General features: G+C 44.3%; 2 protein-coding genes and 1 long non-coding RNA gene across 4 annotated transcripts in view; 1 reads left to right on the top strand and 2 right to left on the bottom strand.

Moving 5' to 3' along the window:
• The window catches only part of eif2ak3 (eukaryotic translation initiation factor 2-alpha kinase 3), a 32,111-nt gene extending 19,465 nt beyond the window's left edge, over window positions 1-12,646 (bottom strand). Inside the window, exon 1 of the mRNA XM_086049803.1 lies at window positions 11,994-12,646. Within this exon, the coding sequence (XP_085905929.1) occupies window positions 11,994-12,271 (278 nt within the window). The 5' untranslated portion in view covers window positions 12,272-12,646. The remainder of the gene's footprint in view (window positions 1-11,993) is intronic.
• Window positions 12,647-13,692: 1,046 nt separating this feature from the next.
• Window positions 13,693-19,578, bottom strand: rpia (ribose 5-phosphate isomerase A (ribose 5-phosphate epimerase)). 2 transcript variants are annotated; one of them, XM_086049063.1, is made up of 10 exons: window positions 19,436-19,578; window positions 18,726-18,834; window positions 18,284-18,344; window positions 17,502-17,557; window positions 17,351-17,410; window positions 16,602-16,666; window positions 16,458-16,526; window positions 16,246-16,387; window positions 15,076-15,175; window positions 13,693-14,879 (listed from the first exon to the last, which is right to left on the bottom strand). In XM_086049063.1, the coding sequence occupies exons 2-10, from the start codon at window positions 18,780-18,782 to the stop codon at window positions 14,782-14,784; spliced, it is 708 nt and encodes a 235-aa protein (XP_085905189.1). In that variant the 5' UTR covers window positions 18,783-18,834; window positions 19,436-19,578; the 3' UTR covers window positions 13,693-14,781. The 2 variants fall into 2 exon arrangements, with proteins under 2 accessions (XP_085905189.1, XP_085905188.1); XM_086049062.1 differs by lacking the exon at window positions 19,436-19,578 and having other exon boundaries at window positions 18,726-19,409.
• LOC147137035 (uncharacterized) lies at window positions 18,659-20,053 on the top strand. Its single transcript, XR_015089266.1, has 3 exons — window positions 18,659-19,779; window positions 19,866-19,905; window positions 19,983-20,053. It is a non-coding gene; the product is annotated as an uncharacterized LOC147137035 (long non-coding RNA).
• The last annotated feature ends 1,176 nt before the right edge of the window (window positions 20,054-21,229 follow it).

Raw genomic sequence — 21,229 nt, forward strand, 5'->3', positions numbered from 1 at the left:
CTACAGCCTGACATGCTGACATGCCATCGCAACACTCTCGATGTCTTTCTAATTGTCTCTGCCCGACTGAGAACGCGACAATGGTGCTTGAAAAACTAGCTGCTCCGTTTATTTCCGACGTGCTTCTTCATCAAATGTGTGAGGTGGGCCCGCAAAAGAGACGCCAACTGGCATCGCTCGCTCTAAGCGGCCGCGACTGATCACAAATAATCCGCGATTGATCGCATCTATCGAACGGCTCTCAAGCATCAAGGGGCGCCAGCGTGCCGGAGGATGCGTCGGCCCGCGGACGACTAAAAGCAGGATTAATCGCAATCGATGGGAGGATGTTTCCTCCGCTTTTGCGCACTGGAGAGCTCACGCTAGCCGCCCGCTTGCGACCGCCCGTTGCAACGCGACAGCCCGAATCGCGTGACGGTCAGGTGCCGAGACAACATCGACGGGGGTCTCGGGGGGGGGGGGGGGGTCTCGGTGTACAGTAGGTGTTCACATTGGACCGACGGGTTGCGAGCAGACAAATTGGCGTGGCTTTCCCGCCATCAAAGGAAGCCAAGCGAGGCTCTCGGTTGAATGTCCGAAGAACGCAAGTGAAATGTGTTCAAACATTTGACTGTCGAATGTAAACATGGTAACAAGCCATCAGATGATCACCGCCGCCTCCCACCAAAAAAAAAAAAAAAAAAAAAAAAATCTGCTCCTGGCATTATCAGGCGTGCTCAGAAAAACATTGTTTCTTCCTCTCTTGGCCGCCAATGAAAAAAGGAATCAGCTCGCCCTTCCTATTGGCTGTTGCTAAGCAGTGGATTCAGGACCCGCCCCTTTCAAGTGAGGAAGAAAAAGAAGAAGTCACAGAGTACAAGTTGAGACGGAGATCAAAAGCTTTTGTGGACTGCTGATAAAGGATGAGGGTGGGGGTGGGGGGGGGGGGGGTCGTAGCATCGTGGCGTGACGCTAATGGAGTAAATGAGCAGCAGTCAAGCCAAACAAAAGACCAAAAGACTACACATAAAACTGCTCAAAAAAAAAACAAACACACACACACACAAAAAAAGAAAAAACAGCCCCACGCAGTGTTCACAACTGCAGGCGGTTTATTTCCAAGAGTGGTTGTCAAAGCCGGCGGTCCGTGAGCGGCATCTTGGGGCTCCGCACAATAAATAGCAATAAATCAAAAGGTTGAAAAGCAACACGTGGGAGCCGCCATGCCCATAAAAGCAAACAACAACAACTGATTACTATCACGCCTCCCTATGTTTGATTGATCACATAAATTTGACATCATCAAATGCAAATACGATCTGTTTCTTGACTGACTGAAAAGATCAAGATCATTATCAAGCTTCTTCAGAATGTGCCGATGAGCATTTGAATCAGCTGTGTTGCAGCGGGGACAGATGGAAAACAAGCAGGAAAGCGGCCCTTGATTTAGACCCCCAAAAAGTGCTTTGATGCTATTTTGTGGTATCTGGGTGCCAATTAACTGTGTTCAAGTGCGTTGAGGTGCTTCGCTTGCTCAAAAATAGTGCTTTGCCGCTATCTAGAGGCATCTGTCTGCCAGGGGGCTTACATTGGAGTAAATTGAGGAGCTTCATTTAGACAAAAGTAGTGCTCTGCCACCAACTCGTGGCATCTTGAGGCCAAGGAATTCTGCTGAAGTGAGTTGAGGAGCTTCAGTTGTAACTTGCTGCCACCTTGGGGCAATTCGAAACCTTTTTCAGCAGGTACCGATAGGACAATGAATGGCAGAAAGCTAATAGCGCATGGATAAAAAGGCAACGCCAAATGTAAAGGAACATTTTGTCAACATGATCACACTGTCCCCTCCTCACGGACGTCCCCAGAAATGGAATCGGCAGCGCCGGCGGCAAGCGAGTGAGTGAAGAGGAACGCCGAGAGGGAGGAAGGCTGAGCTTGAGGAGGGGCGAGGCAGCCAAACGGCGGCTCGTTAGCCTCTTTGTTAGCGTAGCGCCGTCAACGTGTCATCAGAGCGCCGGGCGCTTCTTCAACGGCGGCGGAGAGCCAATTAGCCTCGCTCTCACCGCTCCTCGGAGACAAGCGCGCACTCGCGGGAGGTGTGAAAGTGAGCTGTAAACACACTCCATTGAGAGAAACAAGCGGCGTGTTTACATATGGCCGGTCTCTAAGGAGAGCCGCCGCGGCCAATCGGGAGCCGGCAAGCGCCGGCCGCCGGCCAATGGGGGCCCGCCTTGCTCTCCGGCGCGGGGCCCAATGGGGAGGCGGCCGGGCGCGGGGGCCGGCCAATGGCGGAGCCGGCCCGCTTGTAACCATGCGACAAGGAGAGCGCCGAGGAGCAACAAAAATACGAGCGCGTGGGGAGCACGTGGTGGGGAGAAAGTTATGAATGCGGCGCTCGGGCGGCCGCGCCCAACACCGGCATCAAGTAGCAAACGCGCAGGACAAATTCTTTGCAGCAAAATGCATTTTCAGCACTTTGACTCATGCAAGCTGTCAAGCCATGCCACAACCGGACACATTCCTCTCGCAGAAGAAGAGAGCGTGATACTGCCGCATGATGATTACGTACAGCGGTGCTAAAAACATTGGGCACTTAATTAGGCGAGGAGCCATATTAGGCAGGTCGGTCATGTGAACTTATTGAATATAGAAATTGCCCCGTACAGGGCAGGGCAGCAAACCGTGACGCACGATGGAGGTGGCCACTGGCCACGCCACAACAAGGCACAATTACATATTGGATTGCCATTCGAACGATTATATTCAACTGTTAACAGTATTTTGATGCCATGAAAGGGACAAAAGGGTTGTTGTACAAAAAGGATCACAAGCTTAAATAACTGAAACTGTTCAATAACATGACCACTTTGTCGGACAAGGACAAATACTTGTCAGGAAATCGTTCTCCAAATGGCACTCTATAGGGCAAGGAAGCATATTTAGCAAATGGGCAAAAATGGACCTCACAGACCACAAGGCAGCTGAACTGCACGACTTTGTTTACGCAATTATGCAAACATACCAAAGTGTGGAACTGTCAATGGGGAAATCAACATTTTGACTGTGCAAAGTCGTTTTCACATATTTGGCAAAGTCTTTCGACCTTAGGCAAAATGTTAAAAACAGAGCAATTTTGGGTCATTGACTTGTGCATGTCAGGGCGTGGCATCATCGGGAAATGAGCCTGTGTTTTATCAATACCTTCGAACGACCTTACCAACTTGTTCGAACAATTTTGCAGCGCGTTCAAAAGACTCCACATTGGCAGTTGCACACTTGCGTACAAACATACTTTCAGAAAGTGATTCCCATTTAGGGAAACGTTGCACGAGTCACAAAGTCTTCCATTCAATAATATGTTCGACTTCAAGAAATTGTAAATGCCAGCCACAAAACTAGAACGCAGTTGAACCATAGGATGTCTTCTATACAGTCTACAAAATAAGGCACAAACCGAATGAAATGAATGATTGAAAAATCGATTTGTTTTCCTGTTCCCGAAGTTTAAAAGGTGTTCTACAAATAATGAAAAATCGATTTGTTTTCCTGTTCCCGAAGTTTAAAAGGTGTTCTACGAATAGCAAGTCAGCCCACGGAGACCGCTCCACATGATACGCTCCAAACGGCATCATACTGTCATATCACTACTACAAAAGTAAGGAAAATGTTTTGGTTTTTTTAATTTTTTTTATGTGAAGTCTTTTCATTTGTAAATCATAAAGTCTGCTGCTGCACTATTCAAAAATTGCCAGCCCCGCTTCAGAGACATTGACAGAAAGTCTCCACGTCTTTGTCCAAGTGTGGAAGTCAGGGTGACTGCAGAGTCAAGGGTGTGGTTTTTAGGCGGTAAAAAGGGGGGAAAAAAAAAAAAAACAGCGACGAGCCTCTCCTTCCTTGCAGAAGCGCACTGGGCTCCTGATGCTCCTCTCATCCCGGCTCCGCTCACACGTGCTCAAATCCAAAACTGCGTGGCGCCACGCTGCCGGCAGCTCATTGGCCGAGCGGCCGCCTCGCCATTGGTTGTTGCCAAGCAGTGAGCGCGGCGAAAACAAGACAGCGTGGCCCGGGCAGCTACCGGCTAACTGCTTGTTTTTTCCTCCTCGCTCGCTCCCTCGCTCTCCTTCTCGGAGCGAGCGTCCCACCTTTTTTCTTTTTTTTTTCTTGTTTTTTGCCTTTGCCCCACCCAAAGTGCTGCAGTGCTGCGGGATGTGTCCTGCTGCCGACTTGACAAAGTCGCCCGTGACCTCGTAAATCCAATCTGCTGCATGGGGGACAACTTCTCCAAACAACAAACATCCCAATTGAAACTACACACACGCAATGACGCAAAGCACATTTTTCTGCAATTTAGCTACGCTCGGCTGTATGCAACAAGGTGCAAATTTGGTCGCAATATGGCAAAAACTCTCCAGGTTCATCTTTCAAAGTAAATGGCCCAAATAAGCCCAACGTGGCCACTTCAAAGCAAAAAGCAGACTTGCGGTGTATTTGCAGGCATGGATCCTTCAGACTTTTTTGTGGGTCTACTCATCAGAATCAACACTCCTACCAAATGTCATGTTGCTAAGTCAAACTGGTTTTAAAGGGCTGCATGTTTTACATTCTAGCCAAAATGGCTGCTTCAGACCAAAATGGCAGACATACGGTGTATTTTCAGATATAGATTCTAGAGATTTGCCCCAAGTCTACTCATGATACACATGCCTACCAAATTTCTATTTCTAAATGAAACCAACTTTGGGGGCTGATTTTGTTTTATTTTGGGGGTAAAATTTGAGATGTTCCAGATACAACATGGCTGCTTCAACCCAAAATGGCAGACTTCCGTTACCTTTTGACATTTTTTGGGGTCTACACAGGATGATTAATAATACCACCAAATGTCATGTTCATAGGTCAAACTGTCTTTGGAGGGGCTGACTTTTTTGTTCAAATAGAGCAGGCACTACCAAGCCAAAATTGCCACTTCAAACCAAAAGGGCAGGATTTGTGCATGTTTTCAAACTTTTTTGTGGGTCTACTTATGATAGACATGCCTACCAAATGTCTACTTCTAAATCAAACTAGCTTTGGGGGCTGAATTGAATTTGTTCAATTCTAGACTAGAGTGTGGTACCAAGTAACAGTGACCTCTTCAAAGCAAAATGTCAAACCGGTTTGGGGGGGCCACATTTTTTCAAGTCAATCTGCCAAACAAGTTTCTTTTTTGTTGTTACTGTTGTAAAAATGGTCGCTTGGGACCAAAATGAAAGCCTTCCTGCGTCTTTACAGGACTTTTTCATTTTTGCGCAACTACACATGACCGAATCTAGAATTGATTTGTCCTAAAAATAACAACAACAACAACAGTGAGCGATTTCAAGCATGTTCACGATAAACGATAACACGCTAGATTAAATAAGATAGCATAACGTAAGGTTGTTAAAGAGAAAAAAGAAAAAAAAAAGACGGCGTCACGCGTGCTAGAAAACTTTCCCTCACACTTCAGCCGCGGCCTCGACTGGCCTGTTATTTTGAGGACAGCTTCTATTAATAAAATCTCCCCGGTTACAGCCACGCAAGGACCCAAACTAAGTCAGCAGGACAAAAATCAAAAAAAGGATAAAAACATCAACTCCTACACCTCCTCCTTCTCCTCTGCAAACTAACTATAGCCAGACCCATGCGGCCGCGGCGCTCAAATCCGGAGTAGCGGCGCGTCTCTTCGACGCCATTGGCCGACGGGACGGCCGGCCCGGCCCATTGGCTGTTGCTAAGCAGTAGGACTGCTGCACGGGAGCCGGGGCGGCGGAGGTGTCGGAGCCCTGAGGGGCGGTGGGGGCGGGCTGCGGGGGTGGGGGTTTAAGGGCGGCGGTGCAAAGGAAGGTGGGGGAGCAGGTTCGATCCGCGCCAGCTCCCGAAGGTGGCGCCGCCCGGCCCCCGACGGAAGCGCGTGCCGCCGGCGTGGCTGCGCGGACGCTGTTAGCAGAACTTAGTTGACCGATGAACCAAAAATGTGCTGAATTCAATTTCATTGCGTCTTTGATTTTCCAGGTGGAGTGATATTGGGAACACGGGTTCGAGACTATGTGATTTGTATTTTGAAAAAGGAGTACCTTTCATGAAAGCTGTACGACAATCGCTGAAAGCGTTGCAAACTTTGGGGATAAATAGCTTGCAATTTTTTCATTCAATGGTAAACAAAAGACAGTAAATTCAACACACACACACACAAAAGTAATATTGTGGGAAGAGAAGGTTGAAGAAGCTTTTTGAAGATTTAGATTTCATGAAAGAACAAGGATGTGTCATTTCTAGACAGGTGATTTGAGTACAAAGTACAATTTCATTTTTAAGTTCAATACAGTTGCAATTATTCCATTACAACCATTTGTTTAAAAAATATATATATATATAGGGTATATTTTTTATGTAATGTATAGGGTATCTTTTTATGCAATATATTTTAATTGAATCATAGAGTACACTATTGTTATCTTTATATATTCAAGCACAGTGCTAAAGTTTGTACTGCACATTAACGGTACACTCTCTTACAATTACGACCCGACCGATTAATTGGCCAGCAGATTTAATCGGTTGACATTAGCTCTTTTAAAATCGCCAAAAATTGGACAAATTTGAATGACATCCAGATACTTACCCCCCCCCCAGCCAAAAAATAAACAGCCAATTTTTGCCAATATTTCTCTCTGTTGTAAAAATGTAAATACATACTAAAGGACAAAGTATTGTAAACCAGTCAAATGTTCTGCCTGTAATTTTTGGTGGTACTTTGGTGTAAAAAGAAACAGCACAGCACTATTTATCTTTTCACTTTCTCTGATGGCACCGCTAGTAAACAACCCCTCCCAAGTCATTTGAGTCTACTGTAACTATTTGATTTCGGTATCAGAACTTTGATATTTGTTAACACATTTACATGATCAAACAAGGAAAAAAAAAACAACTAACGCTTGCAAAGTGACAAATTTCCAAGGGCTGCTCTTGTCAACGGGGGAACAAACGTAGTGTACACAGGGCCATGCCAGTGCTCAAGGTACAGAAAGGTTCATGCATGCATGCATGATTCACGCGTATGCATGTAAACATGGCATCTCCGGGGGCGGGGGGGGGGCGAGTATGACGTTTACAGGTGAGCCGCTGACAGCAGCTGGTGATCAAAGCGCCCGGCTGCAATATTCATCGACGACAGGAAACGCAAAGCACGCAATGCAAGTGAACAAATGACAATCTCACTTGCTAAGTGGCACAATAATATTTTTATGGTCGAATGTTGATGAAATTGCACTCAAAAAAAAACAACAAAAAAAACGCTCTCGTGACTATGGCATCAACAACAACAGTCGACTTCTTAATTTTTTTTTTTTTTCAATACTATACTGGCAATACCTCACGGGGAAATTTTGAGGAATTTAGGGGAATTGTGCTCCACGTAAATTCTGGTAAAAAAAACGAACTCCTAGTGTGAAATTTCATCAAGTATCATAAAGTGCAAAAATCCCCAAAAAGAACTCGATTAGTGAAAACATTTTCTGACAAATGCCAAATGCAAATATTTTTCGTTCGCCTTCTTGCGCAATTGCCGAGGGTCGGTGATTCTCAAATTGTGTACGAGCACCACGAGTGGCACGCGGGGTCCCTCTAGTGGTACACCAAAGAATCACTGCGACAACACTTCAGTTATATTTAACTTGTAGGTTTACCCTAAATCAGATTGCCCGAAGTCGTCAAAATTCTTCCAATTGGCAGCCGTACGTGCCCACCAGGCCGTGGAAGAGCAGAGCGGCCACTTGTTCCATTCCTTTTGGCCCCTTAAAGAGCCGGGGGGCACGCAAACTCAAAGTAAACTGAAATCAATCGATTCAATCCTTAAAGGTGAACGTCTGCACTTGAAGCACTTCTTGTTTGTTTGACTTCAAAACCACAATTGTGCCCGTTTCCCAACATTTATGGCGCTCATTTGACTTTGCGGGGGCGGGGCTTGAGCGTCAAATGAAAAATGTTCATTACAGCCCGTTGCGCTTGCGTACGCCGCCTCTTGTTTCATGTGCGCGGCGGCCTTGGCCAAGTTCAGCGGCAATCCTCCTGACAGATGGATGGAAAGCAAGCATGCAAACCTCCGAGGACCTGGCATGAGGCAGCAACATGCTTCTTCCGTGAACAAGAGGGGGGGGGGGGGGGGGAATAGATAACAAAGGGCACGCACACACACACTGTCTAGTCTGTGTTCTTTAAGTATAGCAAACGAGACTTCCCCGACGATCCGTTGTCATCATAAAGAACGACGGTCTTTTCTATGGTGTCTGTTTGTCTCTTTTGTGAATAATTCAACACGTCCTCTATGGTGTTTGATCCCCAAGCGCGTTTGTTTTTTGGGTTTTTTTTCCCTTTGCGACTTTTATGTACACGCCGCGTACATCGCCGCTCGCTCTTCAAAAGTTTCCCTCTTTCAAGCCTTCCAAGGGGCCAGGCGTGACAAATGGATGACAGTGTTGTGATCAGTACGATTTTTGTGCCGACTCTTGATTGACGCTTTGCAGTAGACGCGATCGACATGGCTGAGAAATTGGACTGCCACGCTAATCAAAACGGAAAGCCCATTTGGGCGGCTTGACATTTCAAAAACAAAACAAACAAAAAAAAACATGTTTTGTTTGATGTAAATAAGTCAATAGCTCAACAACAAAGACTGGTGGGAAATAAACGGAGTGAGGTCCCCCAGGCTGCTGGGCTTAGCATGTTCCTATTTCATTTTTGTTTCATAATCAAGTACATCAAATACCAAGTTAGCATGTCAACTTCATGTCATTTTGAATTAGAAAAATGTTTTTTGGAATATCCCACATGAGTACAACATGGACTGGCGGACAAGTAATAGAGCGAGGTTCCCCAAGCGGGTGAAGTTAGCAACTTAGCATGTTACATTTTCATCCCCCCAACTAAAATGAAATAAAGAAGGAGATGCAATCCCACATATAAATACAACAAAGACTAGTGTGAAATGGAGTAAAGTTCCCAGGGCTTCTGAAATTAGCATGGTGCCATTTGCATTCCCTCAACTTCAAATCACTTTGAACTAAAAATGAACACGAGTATGGCGAAAGCACCTGTAGCAAAGACCAGTGAGAAATAAAGAGTGAAGCGGCTGAAATTAGCATTATCATGTCAACTTAATACAAATTTGAACGAAAAAAAACGAACCATTGCAATATACCATGCACTGGTGGAAAATTAATAGCGTGAGGTTCCCCAAGTGGGCGAAGTTAGCATCGTAGCATACTACGTTCACATTCCCTCAACTAAAATAAAATAAATACATGCAATACCACATGACTACAAAAAAAGTGGCGGGGACACAGACAGTTCTCGGGACACTTTCACTGTGTATTGTTATATTGTCTGTCTATAGTTGTTCTCCACCATTTGTGTTCATGTATCTACTGCTTGAATGGTTTGCAACACCACGACAGGGATGCTGTTCGGTAACCTGTCTATGGCGTTCTGCGTTGTTTGTTAGCCTTGAGCTAAATGCACTTTATGAGGGCAAAGCTAGCCAATGGACCCCTGCATACTTGCGTCTTCACAGATTTTTCTTCAACTCTCAGTGTTAGTGGAGCAGACAACGACGCGGCTCCCGGGGCTTGTTTGGTCTCTTTACAAGGGGAAGCCTCATCAATAAAAAGTTGGACAGGAGAATGTACCCAAGTTCAACACGGTCGTGCGCCTTCAAAAGCTTCTCATCTTTTTCACCATTTTTGATCCTGTTCCTCCGCTCGCAAAAACACATGGACAGGCGGGTTTTAAATACCACACAGAGAATAATTTAGCATTGACGGCGAACGATGCGAGGCGCTCGGCCGGTCGGGAGGGAGGCGGCATGAAAAACACACTGCGGCAGACGCATTCAAAGTGACGGACGGCAGGGTCAAATCAATGTCTCACGTTGGAGAGCGGCTATGTTCGCCAACGCTGACACCTTTCCACAACTTTGGACACCAAACTTGACGTCTTAGCCCTAATATCCTTCATGTAAAATCATGCGTACAAATGCTGCCTTGCCAAGACGAATAAGCTTCAATTTTGGTAATATATTAATAAGAAGCGTGAGAGAGTCAAATTGCTCTTCGACTTTAACAATATTCCCTTTTGGCAGCAACACGGTTATTATAATTGCAATGGTGTCAAAACAATACGGAGCCGTTTTCTATATTATAGTTTCATTATTGAGCTGCATTGGAGAGTCCAACTCCTCTCAGTCTTTAGGTAAAAGATAGAATGACAACAGATTCAACCTTAACAAACCCAATATTTTGATTTTCACAACACTGGCAGTTGTGCACAACAATACAGTTGGGCTGAATGATTTAGGAAAAACCATCCAAGTAAGATTCCCCCCGCCACCCACCCACCTCCAATAAATAAATAAATAAATAAAATATGAGAGCATTTTTTCAAGGTCCTCTTCCTATGTGTTTTTGAATAAAAACAAGCAATAAATGAATGCATACTACAATAAACTGTCAGATATATTCGACATAAATGCTCAGGTCTTGTAGTTTATAAAGGCTTTTGAACCATGAATCAAATTGATCGAACTAAACACTTTCAATTGCACTCTTTGAAGCGTTCACTGCGACAACTTCACAAAACCAAACAAGTGTGGCGTAGACAAGTCAGATGATAATGATAGTGCACACAAATATGTGCTTATCACTTCAACTTGCATGAAACAATGATATCTACACGCGTAACACTCATCTAGACACTAAGGAAATAAAGCGAGAATAAAGCGTCCCGACTGACTGAAATGAAGCAACGTTGGGGGTTTTTTCCTTTTGAAAATTTCAGCATTTTTGCTTTGGAATTGTCATTGTGATGTTGATTTGAATTGGATTGTTCAGCCCTGCTACACGGAGCTGTTTTTAATATTGTGGTTACTAGATTTATCCACATTCATGAGACAAATTGCTCAGTATGACACCTGACAATTGCAAATTACAATCATTAATAAAGTAATGACAATGCTGATAATGACTTGTCGCTAAAATGTGTTTATGCAAAAACAGATTTTAGGACGATATTCTACCTTCAAACAGATAATAAGGCTCAATTTTCGTAACAATATGGTTATTGTTCTGCAGTAATAATAATGGTAGGGAAAGACTCAAATTGCTTCCAGCATGCCGCCGAACAGTTGTGCGTACCTGCAAACTACAATCTCAATCATAATCACACTCATAAGCACATAACAATCCTCAGTTTTGACGCGTTACCTCCAAAAAGGCACATTTCGCGATGCGGCTTTGGCCGCGAAGGCAGTCAGTGCAGGTGTGCCTAATGACGTGCCTCGCAGGGGCTATTTTTGTCCACGTTTGAGATCACAGAGCAAACAAGCTACATTAAAACATCAAACACCACGCTGGGTAACATAACAGCAAGAAACAAAATATTGGTGGAGGGTTTTTTTTTTGGGGCTGCATTGGAAACTCTCCCCCAAAAAAGTTTGCTTGCGGGGCGTGTTGTGATGTCGCCTGACCGGAGCGGCCACATCACCCCCGCCCACAATCGTTGACCACAACGTGCAGCAAAAGAAGCAAAGTACACGCTTCAAATAAAAAAACTTTCCATTATTACAACTTTTTTCACGATATGCACGTGGCGAGTTCTCCGCTTGATTTGTGTTTCTGGTCACTTTTGACAGCCCCTAACTCCCATTTACAGTATTTAATTGACACAATAAAAGTTTTATTTGTGGTCAAATGGGGGGGGGGGGGACAACACAACATGTTATCTGGCTGCTGGTTCGAGTTTTCTTTTTTTTTTTTTTTTCTGGTGCCGTTGAAGCCGACGTATAAGTTATTTCAGTCATCTAATCTAGCCAATTCGTGAAGTTAGCAAAACTAAAGCTTTGAAAGTGGCTTTACATAACCGCTTCATGAGGAAAGGGGCCGAACGTGTGATGATGTTGGCCAGCTCGGCGTCGTCGTGTTCCGAGTCACATCCGCCTCGCCTACCTCCTCAAGGGGACACTTCCGAGGCGTTCTCCCCCGCAGGACCCGTCGTCGTCGGCGGACGGTGGCCCGCTCTCCACGTCCTCCACGGTCACATCCGCCAGCCCCGGGCGCAGCTTGATGGCTCGGTGTCCATCGGCCGAGCCCCTTGCGGCCAGCTGGGGCTCCCTGCCGGCGACGACGAAGCCCAAGGTGTGCACGGTCCCGAGTCCGAGGACCACGTTGAGGAGCAGGATCGCCAAAGAAATGTTCACGTTGCCAAAGCGAAGCCCCCTTTCCATTTGGAAGGCTGGCTCATTAGTGAAGCAGGAGATTTACATGCCACTGGTCGGCCGTGTAAATCTTTACATGCACCCAAAAAACAAAAAAACTTTCGCGTTGTGATTGTCAATAAAAGTAATGTCGTGGTTTGCCCTCAAGTGCCCTTTATTCTTATCATTGATGTAAACACAGCCACGGGAAAGGAACGCCGTGTTTTCCCCTTTATACTTTGATGCAAGACTTGCCGTGGTTACGATTCAAGGCCCCGCCTTGTTTCTATACCGCGATTGGACGACGAAAAGCATGCGTTCGTTAAACGCTTTTTTTATTGGTCGGCAAACTGTCAATCGAAGGGGAGGCATACTCAGCACAAGGTGATTGGACCGCCTACCCGTCAATCGGCACAAGCCCGCGGAAACAGCCAGCTTCCATAACAGTGCATCTCATTGGCCGAATGGTGTGGCGTCCGAGGCGACGCCTGCGCACATTCGCAAATGTGTGATTGGTTGGGGGGGGGGATGTCCCTCAGCCGTCCAATCGGAGAGACAATCGAGATAAACAGCGACGCGATTGGCTTAACGCGTTGCCGTGTTTACTTGAGGAGATAAGTCTATTGGATAGTTCAGCCGTCAATCATCGGCGGTCGCCTGACGCAAAAACACCAACGTGGCTCCCCAGTGGACAGTTGCGGTGATATTTCCTCTTCCTGGTCACGGGTTATGTTCCAACTGTTGACAAGTCGAAACTTGATTAAAAAAAAAGGTTAAAATGACGGCATGCCCTTAAACGAAATACTGAAAAAAACGGGTAAAAAGTAGAAGCACCGATTCAACTATTGCTTAAATAAAAGTAAAGAGGTACAGAGTCTGAAATGTATCCAAGACCGAACTGGAATTAAGGTGTAGTAGTAATAATGATTTAATTAAAAAAATGAATAATTTACCTACATTTTACTTCTGGACAAAAAATATATATACTTGTATGTATACTAAGATATATATTAAGATTTTCCTTATCTTCAATATTAAAGTAGGCATGCCTGCATCTTTGTGATTTCATTGTGGAGACGACTGCAGCTGTGAATCTCCCTTGTGGACGAATTCATTATCATATTATACAAAGGTAAAAATGCGACGAATCTTTCTTGCCGCTAAGATCAAACTGATTTTAACAACACTCACAGCCAGTGTTGTACTAAAATTATGTTTGTATAGCGATTGACGTTATGTTACGTTTTAAGTATTTGGGACGATTCTGCCCAATTTAAACTCGACCTTCTCGGAAGCTGCAATTTTGGCTTCATAGCGCCACCCTGGGGCATAAAGGCGTATGACATTGCAACAATGCCTCACCAGACGGCTTTTTTTTTTAAACCAAAAACTTTTTTATTTTAAATAAGTGTCGGATTGAACCGTCCGTCTCTAATAACAACCAACTCAAATTTTATATCATGATTAAGTTTATTTGAAAAGTTAGAATCAGGCACATGCACTATTTTGGTCCTGTATTCTTGAAAAATCAAAAAAAAAAAAAACAGTACCCGGTACAGTCAAAATCAGTCACAGTCACATTGGAATGATAAAAAATGCTGTTGCAAAACAGACTTTGGTGTAGTAGAAGATGTAGATGTAGCAATGGCACAGGCACTGAAAACAACACTGAGAAGAGGCAAAAGCTGTTTCAATTTTTGGGGGGCGTGAGAAGTGGAGACACAGGAAGCGCTACCTGTGAATACACGGTTTTCAGATTATGACATCCCAGTGTCTTCATTTGACTTCCTTCTAAATACAACAGCAGCTATATCAAGGCACATAGGGGCATATTCTCTTGAGTGCTTGAATCAGAAAAGATGCGCAGTTGGCCACTTTTTGGATGCCGACAATACGTAACAGTTGGATAACATTTCTCCGATTTTTTTTTTTTTTTTTTTTATCCAGTGTGAACAGTACAATTCAGATTTTTTCCAAATCTGACACAGGCCTCTTTTGTATATAGATAAAAATCGGATATGAATCTGATGCGTCTGCAGTATGAACTCTCATCCGCACACATCTGACAGTCATAGGTGAATTTTTTTGTGCTAAATATTGTAATCGGCTTAAAAAAAATCTCTGTTGGCCCAAGTCAGACGTGTGGACGAGAGAATCGGCACACAGTCAAATTGCGCAATAAAATGAGGCAAGCGCTAACAGGAGAATGTGGCCCATACTGTTCACTGCATCCATCATTCAATCGCCTTTTTTCACCAGGTAAAAATACTCTTTAAAACGTCTTTTCCCAAGAGCGACCTGGTCGAGACGGCAGCACAAAATCCAAATGGTGAGTTACGCCAAATCACGCAAGACAGATAAAACCCGAAAAGAAAAATACAAACGGAATCACTTGATCCAATGGACCTTATTTCGCCGTCTTTTACAATGGCCTCAAATTCCCCCAGAGTTAAAAGATGCGCCAATCGTGCACATCAGACAGTTGACTTGTCAAATTGTGTTCCAGCAGGAAGTAGCCAGATGAGTCCCAGTCGCAGTTGTCAGTTGACGGGCGCGTCGCGCACCTGCACGCGCCCGTCTTCCGTGCCGAAGTAGGCGCGCTCCGCCATGCCCACAAACAGTCCCGTCTCCACCACCCCTGAGGACGATAAAAAAAAATGGCACGGCCTAGTTGCAAAAGTGTGCACTCCCTCTTATGAGTGGGAACGACGCCGCGTTCGCAACGAACTTGGATCCCACTCAAACATCTGCCACCACTGTAAATTGCCTCCGACGGACCGCAAATAAGGTTGAGACGTTCCAGTAGGCTTTTCCTGACATTCGGCGGACCTCACCCGGAATCATCTTGATGGCTTGGTTGACGTCCTTCCAGCAGTGAGCGCGCTCAAACTTCCAGTCCAGGATGAAGTTGCCGTTGTCTGTCACCACAGGACCCTGACGCGGCCACAAAGCAGACAAACTTACAGCGGCAGTTGCCGGAACTAAACGGACACATTTCACTTGTTCCACGCCTGCCGATACAGTCGCGTTACGCCTCTACTTGCTTTCACCAACTGAGAAGAAGAGAACCATATTATGATTATTATTATTCAGTGCATTAATAAAGGTCTATTTTTTCCCGTTGAATTCAGTACAGTCAACATAGCTAGTTTACGTACCGTACTTTTATGTAGCTGGAATTTGTAATTAGACATGGGCTGAGATTAGATTCTGACAGCAAGATAGATAGCTGAGCAAAAACATCGCAGCATCTCGGTATTCAAACTACAGCTCTGATTTTTTTTGCGGGGGGTTAAATAAAACTGAACACAATCTATTTTGTTTTAAACAAAATATACAATATTTTGGTACATTAAGAAACGTGTAACATGTTTTGCTTAAATAAAGAAATAAATAGACATAAAATAGATAAATGTTAACCTCCTTTTGAAGCGTTTTAATTCGTAGTTTGTTACAGTGTCACAATACTGGTGAGCTATTTTTCAAACAGACCCGTGGGCTACTCATGTCGTCCTTGGGTCAAACTAGTACCTGCCGGCGCTATTTTCTCTCAATTATTATCATCTAAGGACTATGCACATTAATCAACAGAGCAAAAAAGGCCTCCGTGTTTGCACAATCTCTTTCATCTTGCTCCCTCTCTGCGTAACTGCTCACCCCTCCCCTCCCCTCCGAGGCGGCTCGTTTACTCAGTTCTGCAAGTAGCCAATCACATTGTGCCTTGCTTAGATGTCTCCTCCAAAAAGAAAGGAAAAGCTCATTAGCGGTGTCAGGCAGTATATAGCAGTTTTTGTTAGCAGAGCAGTCAGAAAGAAAGGTCTTTGTTCACAATTATCTGTCATTGTGTTCATTGAAATTTCAAGTATCAAAAGTGCTACTGGTATCGGTACTCAGTATCTGTGATTACCCAAAAGTGAAAACCCGTACTGCTAAAAAAAAAAAAAAGTGGCATGAACTGCCTTTTTGCCGGTAGATTATTTATTTTTTTTTTTTAAAATACTTACAGCTTTGCTGACACCCATCCGCAAGTTGGCCTCCCCTCCAAAAAGTTTGACGATCCTCCTGGAGACGGGCACGTGGGCCATGGGGACCACCTCGATGGGAACGCCCTTCTTCCACTGCTGGCCCATCGCTTTGGAGTCCTTCCTGACAGAGGAGACGGCGGAAATCTTCAATATAATCTCAGTGTGGAAACACCATCATCTTGAATCCAAACCTGTAGTCGGCGATGACGACAAAATGGCGGGCGCAGCCGGCGACGATCTTTTCCTGAGTCAAGCAGCCCCTGACAAACAAAATGTCGGTGACGGCTGCCAACCAAAAGAGCCCGCGGGAAGCGGAGCCGCGATGTGGAACTCACCCACCGCCTTTGATCAGAGTCAGATCTGCGTCCACCTCGTCCGCCCCGTCGATGGCGACATCCAGCTGACCCAAATGCAGGAGACACAATTTAAGAACGAGAGCCGGCCTGCGCCAACGCCAAACAATAGCGCCGTCTCATGAACTTGTTCTGCCGCTAGGAAAGTTTTCAAATGTGAACTTATGTTGCTGTTAAGAGTTTTGTATGTAAACCTGGTTTGCTGCTAATAAAGTCGTTAAAAAAGGTTTGTAAACTTGTTCGGGTTTTGATCAAGGGTAGAAAGGTAATCGTGTTCTGTTGCTAATAAAGTTACAAATTGTTTATAAAACATATTGGTAAACTTGATCTACTGTTTATGGATTTTTAAAAATGCAATCTAATTCTGCTGTTGTTGAAGTTTTAAAATGTTTTACTGTTAATAAATACTAGAAACAATTTTTTTTTTTAAATTTGGACTGTGTCAATCAAAAAATGTAAACTTTGACTACGGTTAAAAGTGTAAAGTTGTTCTGCAGTCAAAGTTTAAGGAAACTAGTCAATTTTTCTTGCTGTTGGAAAAGTTAAAAAAAAGCTTTAACTTGTTAAAATAAAGTTTCCGATTATCTTTTGATGTATACAATTTTTTTTTTTTTTCCCACCAAAGATTTATATGTAAACTAACTAACTAGCACAAGCGTCCTGGTCACACTGCAAGCTCGGTGGACGTCAAACTCATGTCCGGCCCCTTAACACGAGGCCGCTGGTCATACCTCAGGGTGTCTGTCCAGATCCGACAGCATCAGTCCGTGCTGCAGAATCAGCTGACGGGCCTGAAGAAGGACAAACATGCTAACTTTATTTCTTTACTTGGGCAATATAAGGAAATATGCCATTACATGACCAAGGAAAAGCCAAACGAACCTGGAAGGAGGTGGGCACACAGATGATGTTCAGCTTCTCCTGACGCACTCTCTCCGCTGGACAAAAACAAAAAAAGAAATTTAAAAAAAAAAAGTTGAAATAGTCAAGCACACGTTGGTTAAAAAACACATTAACATCATCATTGGGGACCCAAAACCAGGCGATGAAGTTTATGTTTATCTTTCTGACAAATGAATCGCCTTTTGGGGGGACTCAACATGCCGGACAACTTGTAATTTTTTTGTCTCCAACACAAGCCCCCTAAACTGACTCCCTTGAAAAAAAAAAAAAAAAGATAAATCAGCTCCTGATACGTGTTTCCACCAATCAAGCAGAAATTGGGAATATCTCTTGTGACACAACGCACAAAAAGTCTCAAGGACCCATGCCCAGAATTGAACATGAAGATGGCCATTTTGGTTCGAAGCTGCCATTTTGTGTCATTGTAGGACTTTGACCAAGTCCCGTACGGAAATTGACCCAACAAAGCCCCAATGGGAAGAAAAGAATCCTGGACAGATTTTATATTGTGAAACTATTTGCCTACACTATTTAATGTGGGTGAAGCTTGGCACCAAATGAGAACCCAAGAGACGTTGGAAAGTTAATAAAGAAAGAAATGAATGAATGAATGAATGCCCCAGACACCAATTTCACCAATCAACACGAAATTAGGTGGACATGTCTGCCATGACAGTACGCACAAAAAAGCCAGAAGATCCCATGGTCATCCATTTCAGATTTAATGTTCATTATTTTTAGACTTATGATGATTCACTCACCTAGTCTGTCCACTGCATACACGATTGTCGAGCCACTGCCGACTCCAACCACTTGATTGTTCTGTTGGACAGCAAACAGATTCTAAAGAATTGGAACTCATTGCACTTGTGTGGACTTCAGAAGTGTTTTGTTGTGTGCTGTTCTTTTGGTGATAAGTCGGCGTTTTGGGAATTATAGGCAAAATGTATCAAGGGGGAAAAAAAGTTTTAAAAAAAAAATTAAGAGGGGTGTGTAGACGTTTTGCAGCCTTCTACCGTATGTCTAAATTGGGTCGCGTTAGATTTCCATGTCAACAAAAGGAGTCTGAAATCTGACTGGACAAAACAATACTCCATTGTTTTGTCTTACCAGCTAACTACGTTAGCATAGCCAGAACGTGCAGCTAGTGAGAGCGGCGTCGTGGACAATGATCACAATACCAAAACGTGTGCAAGTCAATACCTGGACGTGGTTGTCAACGGCCGTATAGGCGGCTTGTTTCTTCGCCTCTTCCGCCATGTTAACACACGTGCTTTTCTTGGGACGGGTGGCGAGGACAAGCGGACAGCGACTGGACGCACAACACAGCCGAAGGAGGGAGGCAGGCGGAAGATGAATCAAGCCGACCCAACCCCGAAAGTTCATGGGCCCGGCCCACGAACACTCAGTCACCCCCCAAAATGTGCTCCGCACGAGACATTTCCGCGTTCGGGGTCCAGCGGCGTGCTAACTTCCGGTCGCTCGGCTAACGCTAGGCTAGTACTAACAGACAATAATAATGTCAAGATACCGTCAATGGACCATATGCATGGCAACAGATCTCTGGTGCAACATTTAGGCTTCGCACCAGTTTCCGGTCTCTCCGCTTGTTTCATTTGTTACTTGGACGCCATCCGGAGGAAAAATAACCTCATTCTTTAAACGTGTAGTGTGATCACAGTGTCGCCAAGACACATTTGTTTGTAAGAGTCAATAGTAATAAGAGGTTTCAAAATAAATAAAATGATACTTAAGGTACAAATAGTTAAGGAACCACAAATAAGAAAAATAATCTTGTACTGCCGCAAAATAAATAAATACAAGATGAAAAAAGCTCGCCTTCTGCTCCACACCGCAGTGCCAATGACATGGGCAGAGCGCACGCGCAGATGCTCTACCTGAAGTCGACTCACCTGCTTGCTTGGCAACACAAAAATAAGTTCACCAGCGCTTTTGAAACATTATTCAAATCTAAAGCGAGATATGACCTCCAGAAAAGCAGCGAATCTTTCTAAAAAAACACTCTCAGTTCGTTTTCAAGCTAGTGAGGTGATCGTAATGACCTGAGGGTGGCGCAAGAGGACAGTTTGAAGCCTCAAGTGTTGCGCAGTGAACAATAGTCTGGTCAATATGAAGTCTTCGATGTTATTATTAGAGTTGAGCTTATTGTCCATGGTAGGCATTTTGTCAACAAATTAAAATGATATTTTCTCTTTTTTCAATGAATCAATGATGACGTCTGTAAGCACGAGTTGAGGTGAGAGTGCAGTGATTAATAGGGGCAAGGATTCTATTAAGTGTGGAGGTCACTAATTGGCTTGAGGTGTTCATTTTCTTTTCCAGGGGGCGACCAATAAGGGCAAGGCCTCTGCCATGACTTGAGGTGAGGTGTTTATTGGTTCAAGTGGATGATGACAAATGGGGCACACATATTGAGATGAAGTAACTAATTTGTTTCAGGTGTATATTTGTTCAAGGAGACGATTCATTGGATCGTGGCCTTTAGCGCACACGCAACTTATTTGAGGTGAGACATTTATTTGTCATTTGTTGTAAGTGTATCTCGATTCATTGGCGCAGGGCTCCAATTAGAGTCAAGGTAATTATTGGGGCGCAGCATCTATTAGAGCACAGGCTGATATTCCCGGCGCCGTGTTTATTTGTTCAGTTAGATGATGATTAAGTGGGGCACGGCCTCTATTAAAGCATAGGCCACTATTTGAGTTGAAGTGTTTATTTGCCCAAGTGGAATTGAGGCATATTGTATACTGTATGAAGGATGGCGTTCGCTAGTGTACAACTCATTGGAGCGCAGCCTCTTAGAACCCAAGCAACTATTTGAGGTGTGGCATTCATTTGCCCAAGTGGATGGATATTCATTGGGGCATGGCGAAGGCAATTATTTGAGGCTAAGTGATGGTGAATATTTGGGGTGTGGTGTTTCAGAAGCAAGGTGTTTATTTGTTCGAGAATACAAGCAATAATTGATGCAAGGTGTCTATTACCTTGACGAACAGAGGCCTCTCATATTTGAAATGTGATGTTTATCTGTTTAGGAAGGTGTCAATTAATTAGGACATGGCCTTGATTTCAGTGAAGGCCTCCATTTGAGGTGAGGTGTTGATTTGTTCTGGTGGATGATTCATTGGTGCGCGACATCTGTTGGAGCAGAAGCCAAGATTTAAAGCGAGGCTATTTTTTTGTCCAAGTGGGTGAATATTAAGTGGAGTACAGGCCTTTAACCCATTATAGCCAAAAGCGCCTGGCTCAACAGCTCCCCAAAACCTAAGGTCATCTTTGGAATTACCTTTGAAAACCTGAAGTTTTCCCAGAAATTCAACACAAAGCTCAAAGCTCCCGCGATCGATGGCGTCTACCATTATGACTCCAAAGAATTCCAGAACATCCTCTGCGGGCTCACGACACCATCGCGTGTTTTTTCTGATGCATTTCATTGGTTAAGAGAACAAAAATTGGATTTAAAAAAAAAAAAGGAAATGATGTAAATGCTCTCCTTAAGGGTATAAAGATGCAACAGCGCTCCAGGCTTTAAGGGTAGAAAGACGGTTATGCACTCCCAGCCTTGATGGGTTAACTAAGGCAGAAGCTACTATTTAATGTGAGGTATTTATTTGTGGATGGTTATAAATAGTGGCACAGAGCCTAAGAGCGAAGGTCACTCGTATTTGAGGTGAGGCATTGGCAGG

The sequence above is a fragment of the Filicampus tigris genome, chromosome 13 (assembly GCF_054856515.1).
Source record: "Filicampus tigris isolate MCC_2025a chromosome 13, RoL_Ftig_1.0, whole genome shotgun sequence".
Lineage (NCBI taxonomy): Eukaryota > Metazoa > Chordata > Actinopteri > Syngnathiformes > Syngnathidae > Filicampus > Filicampus tigris.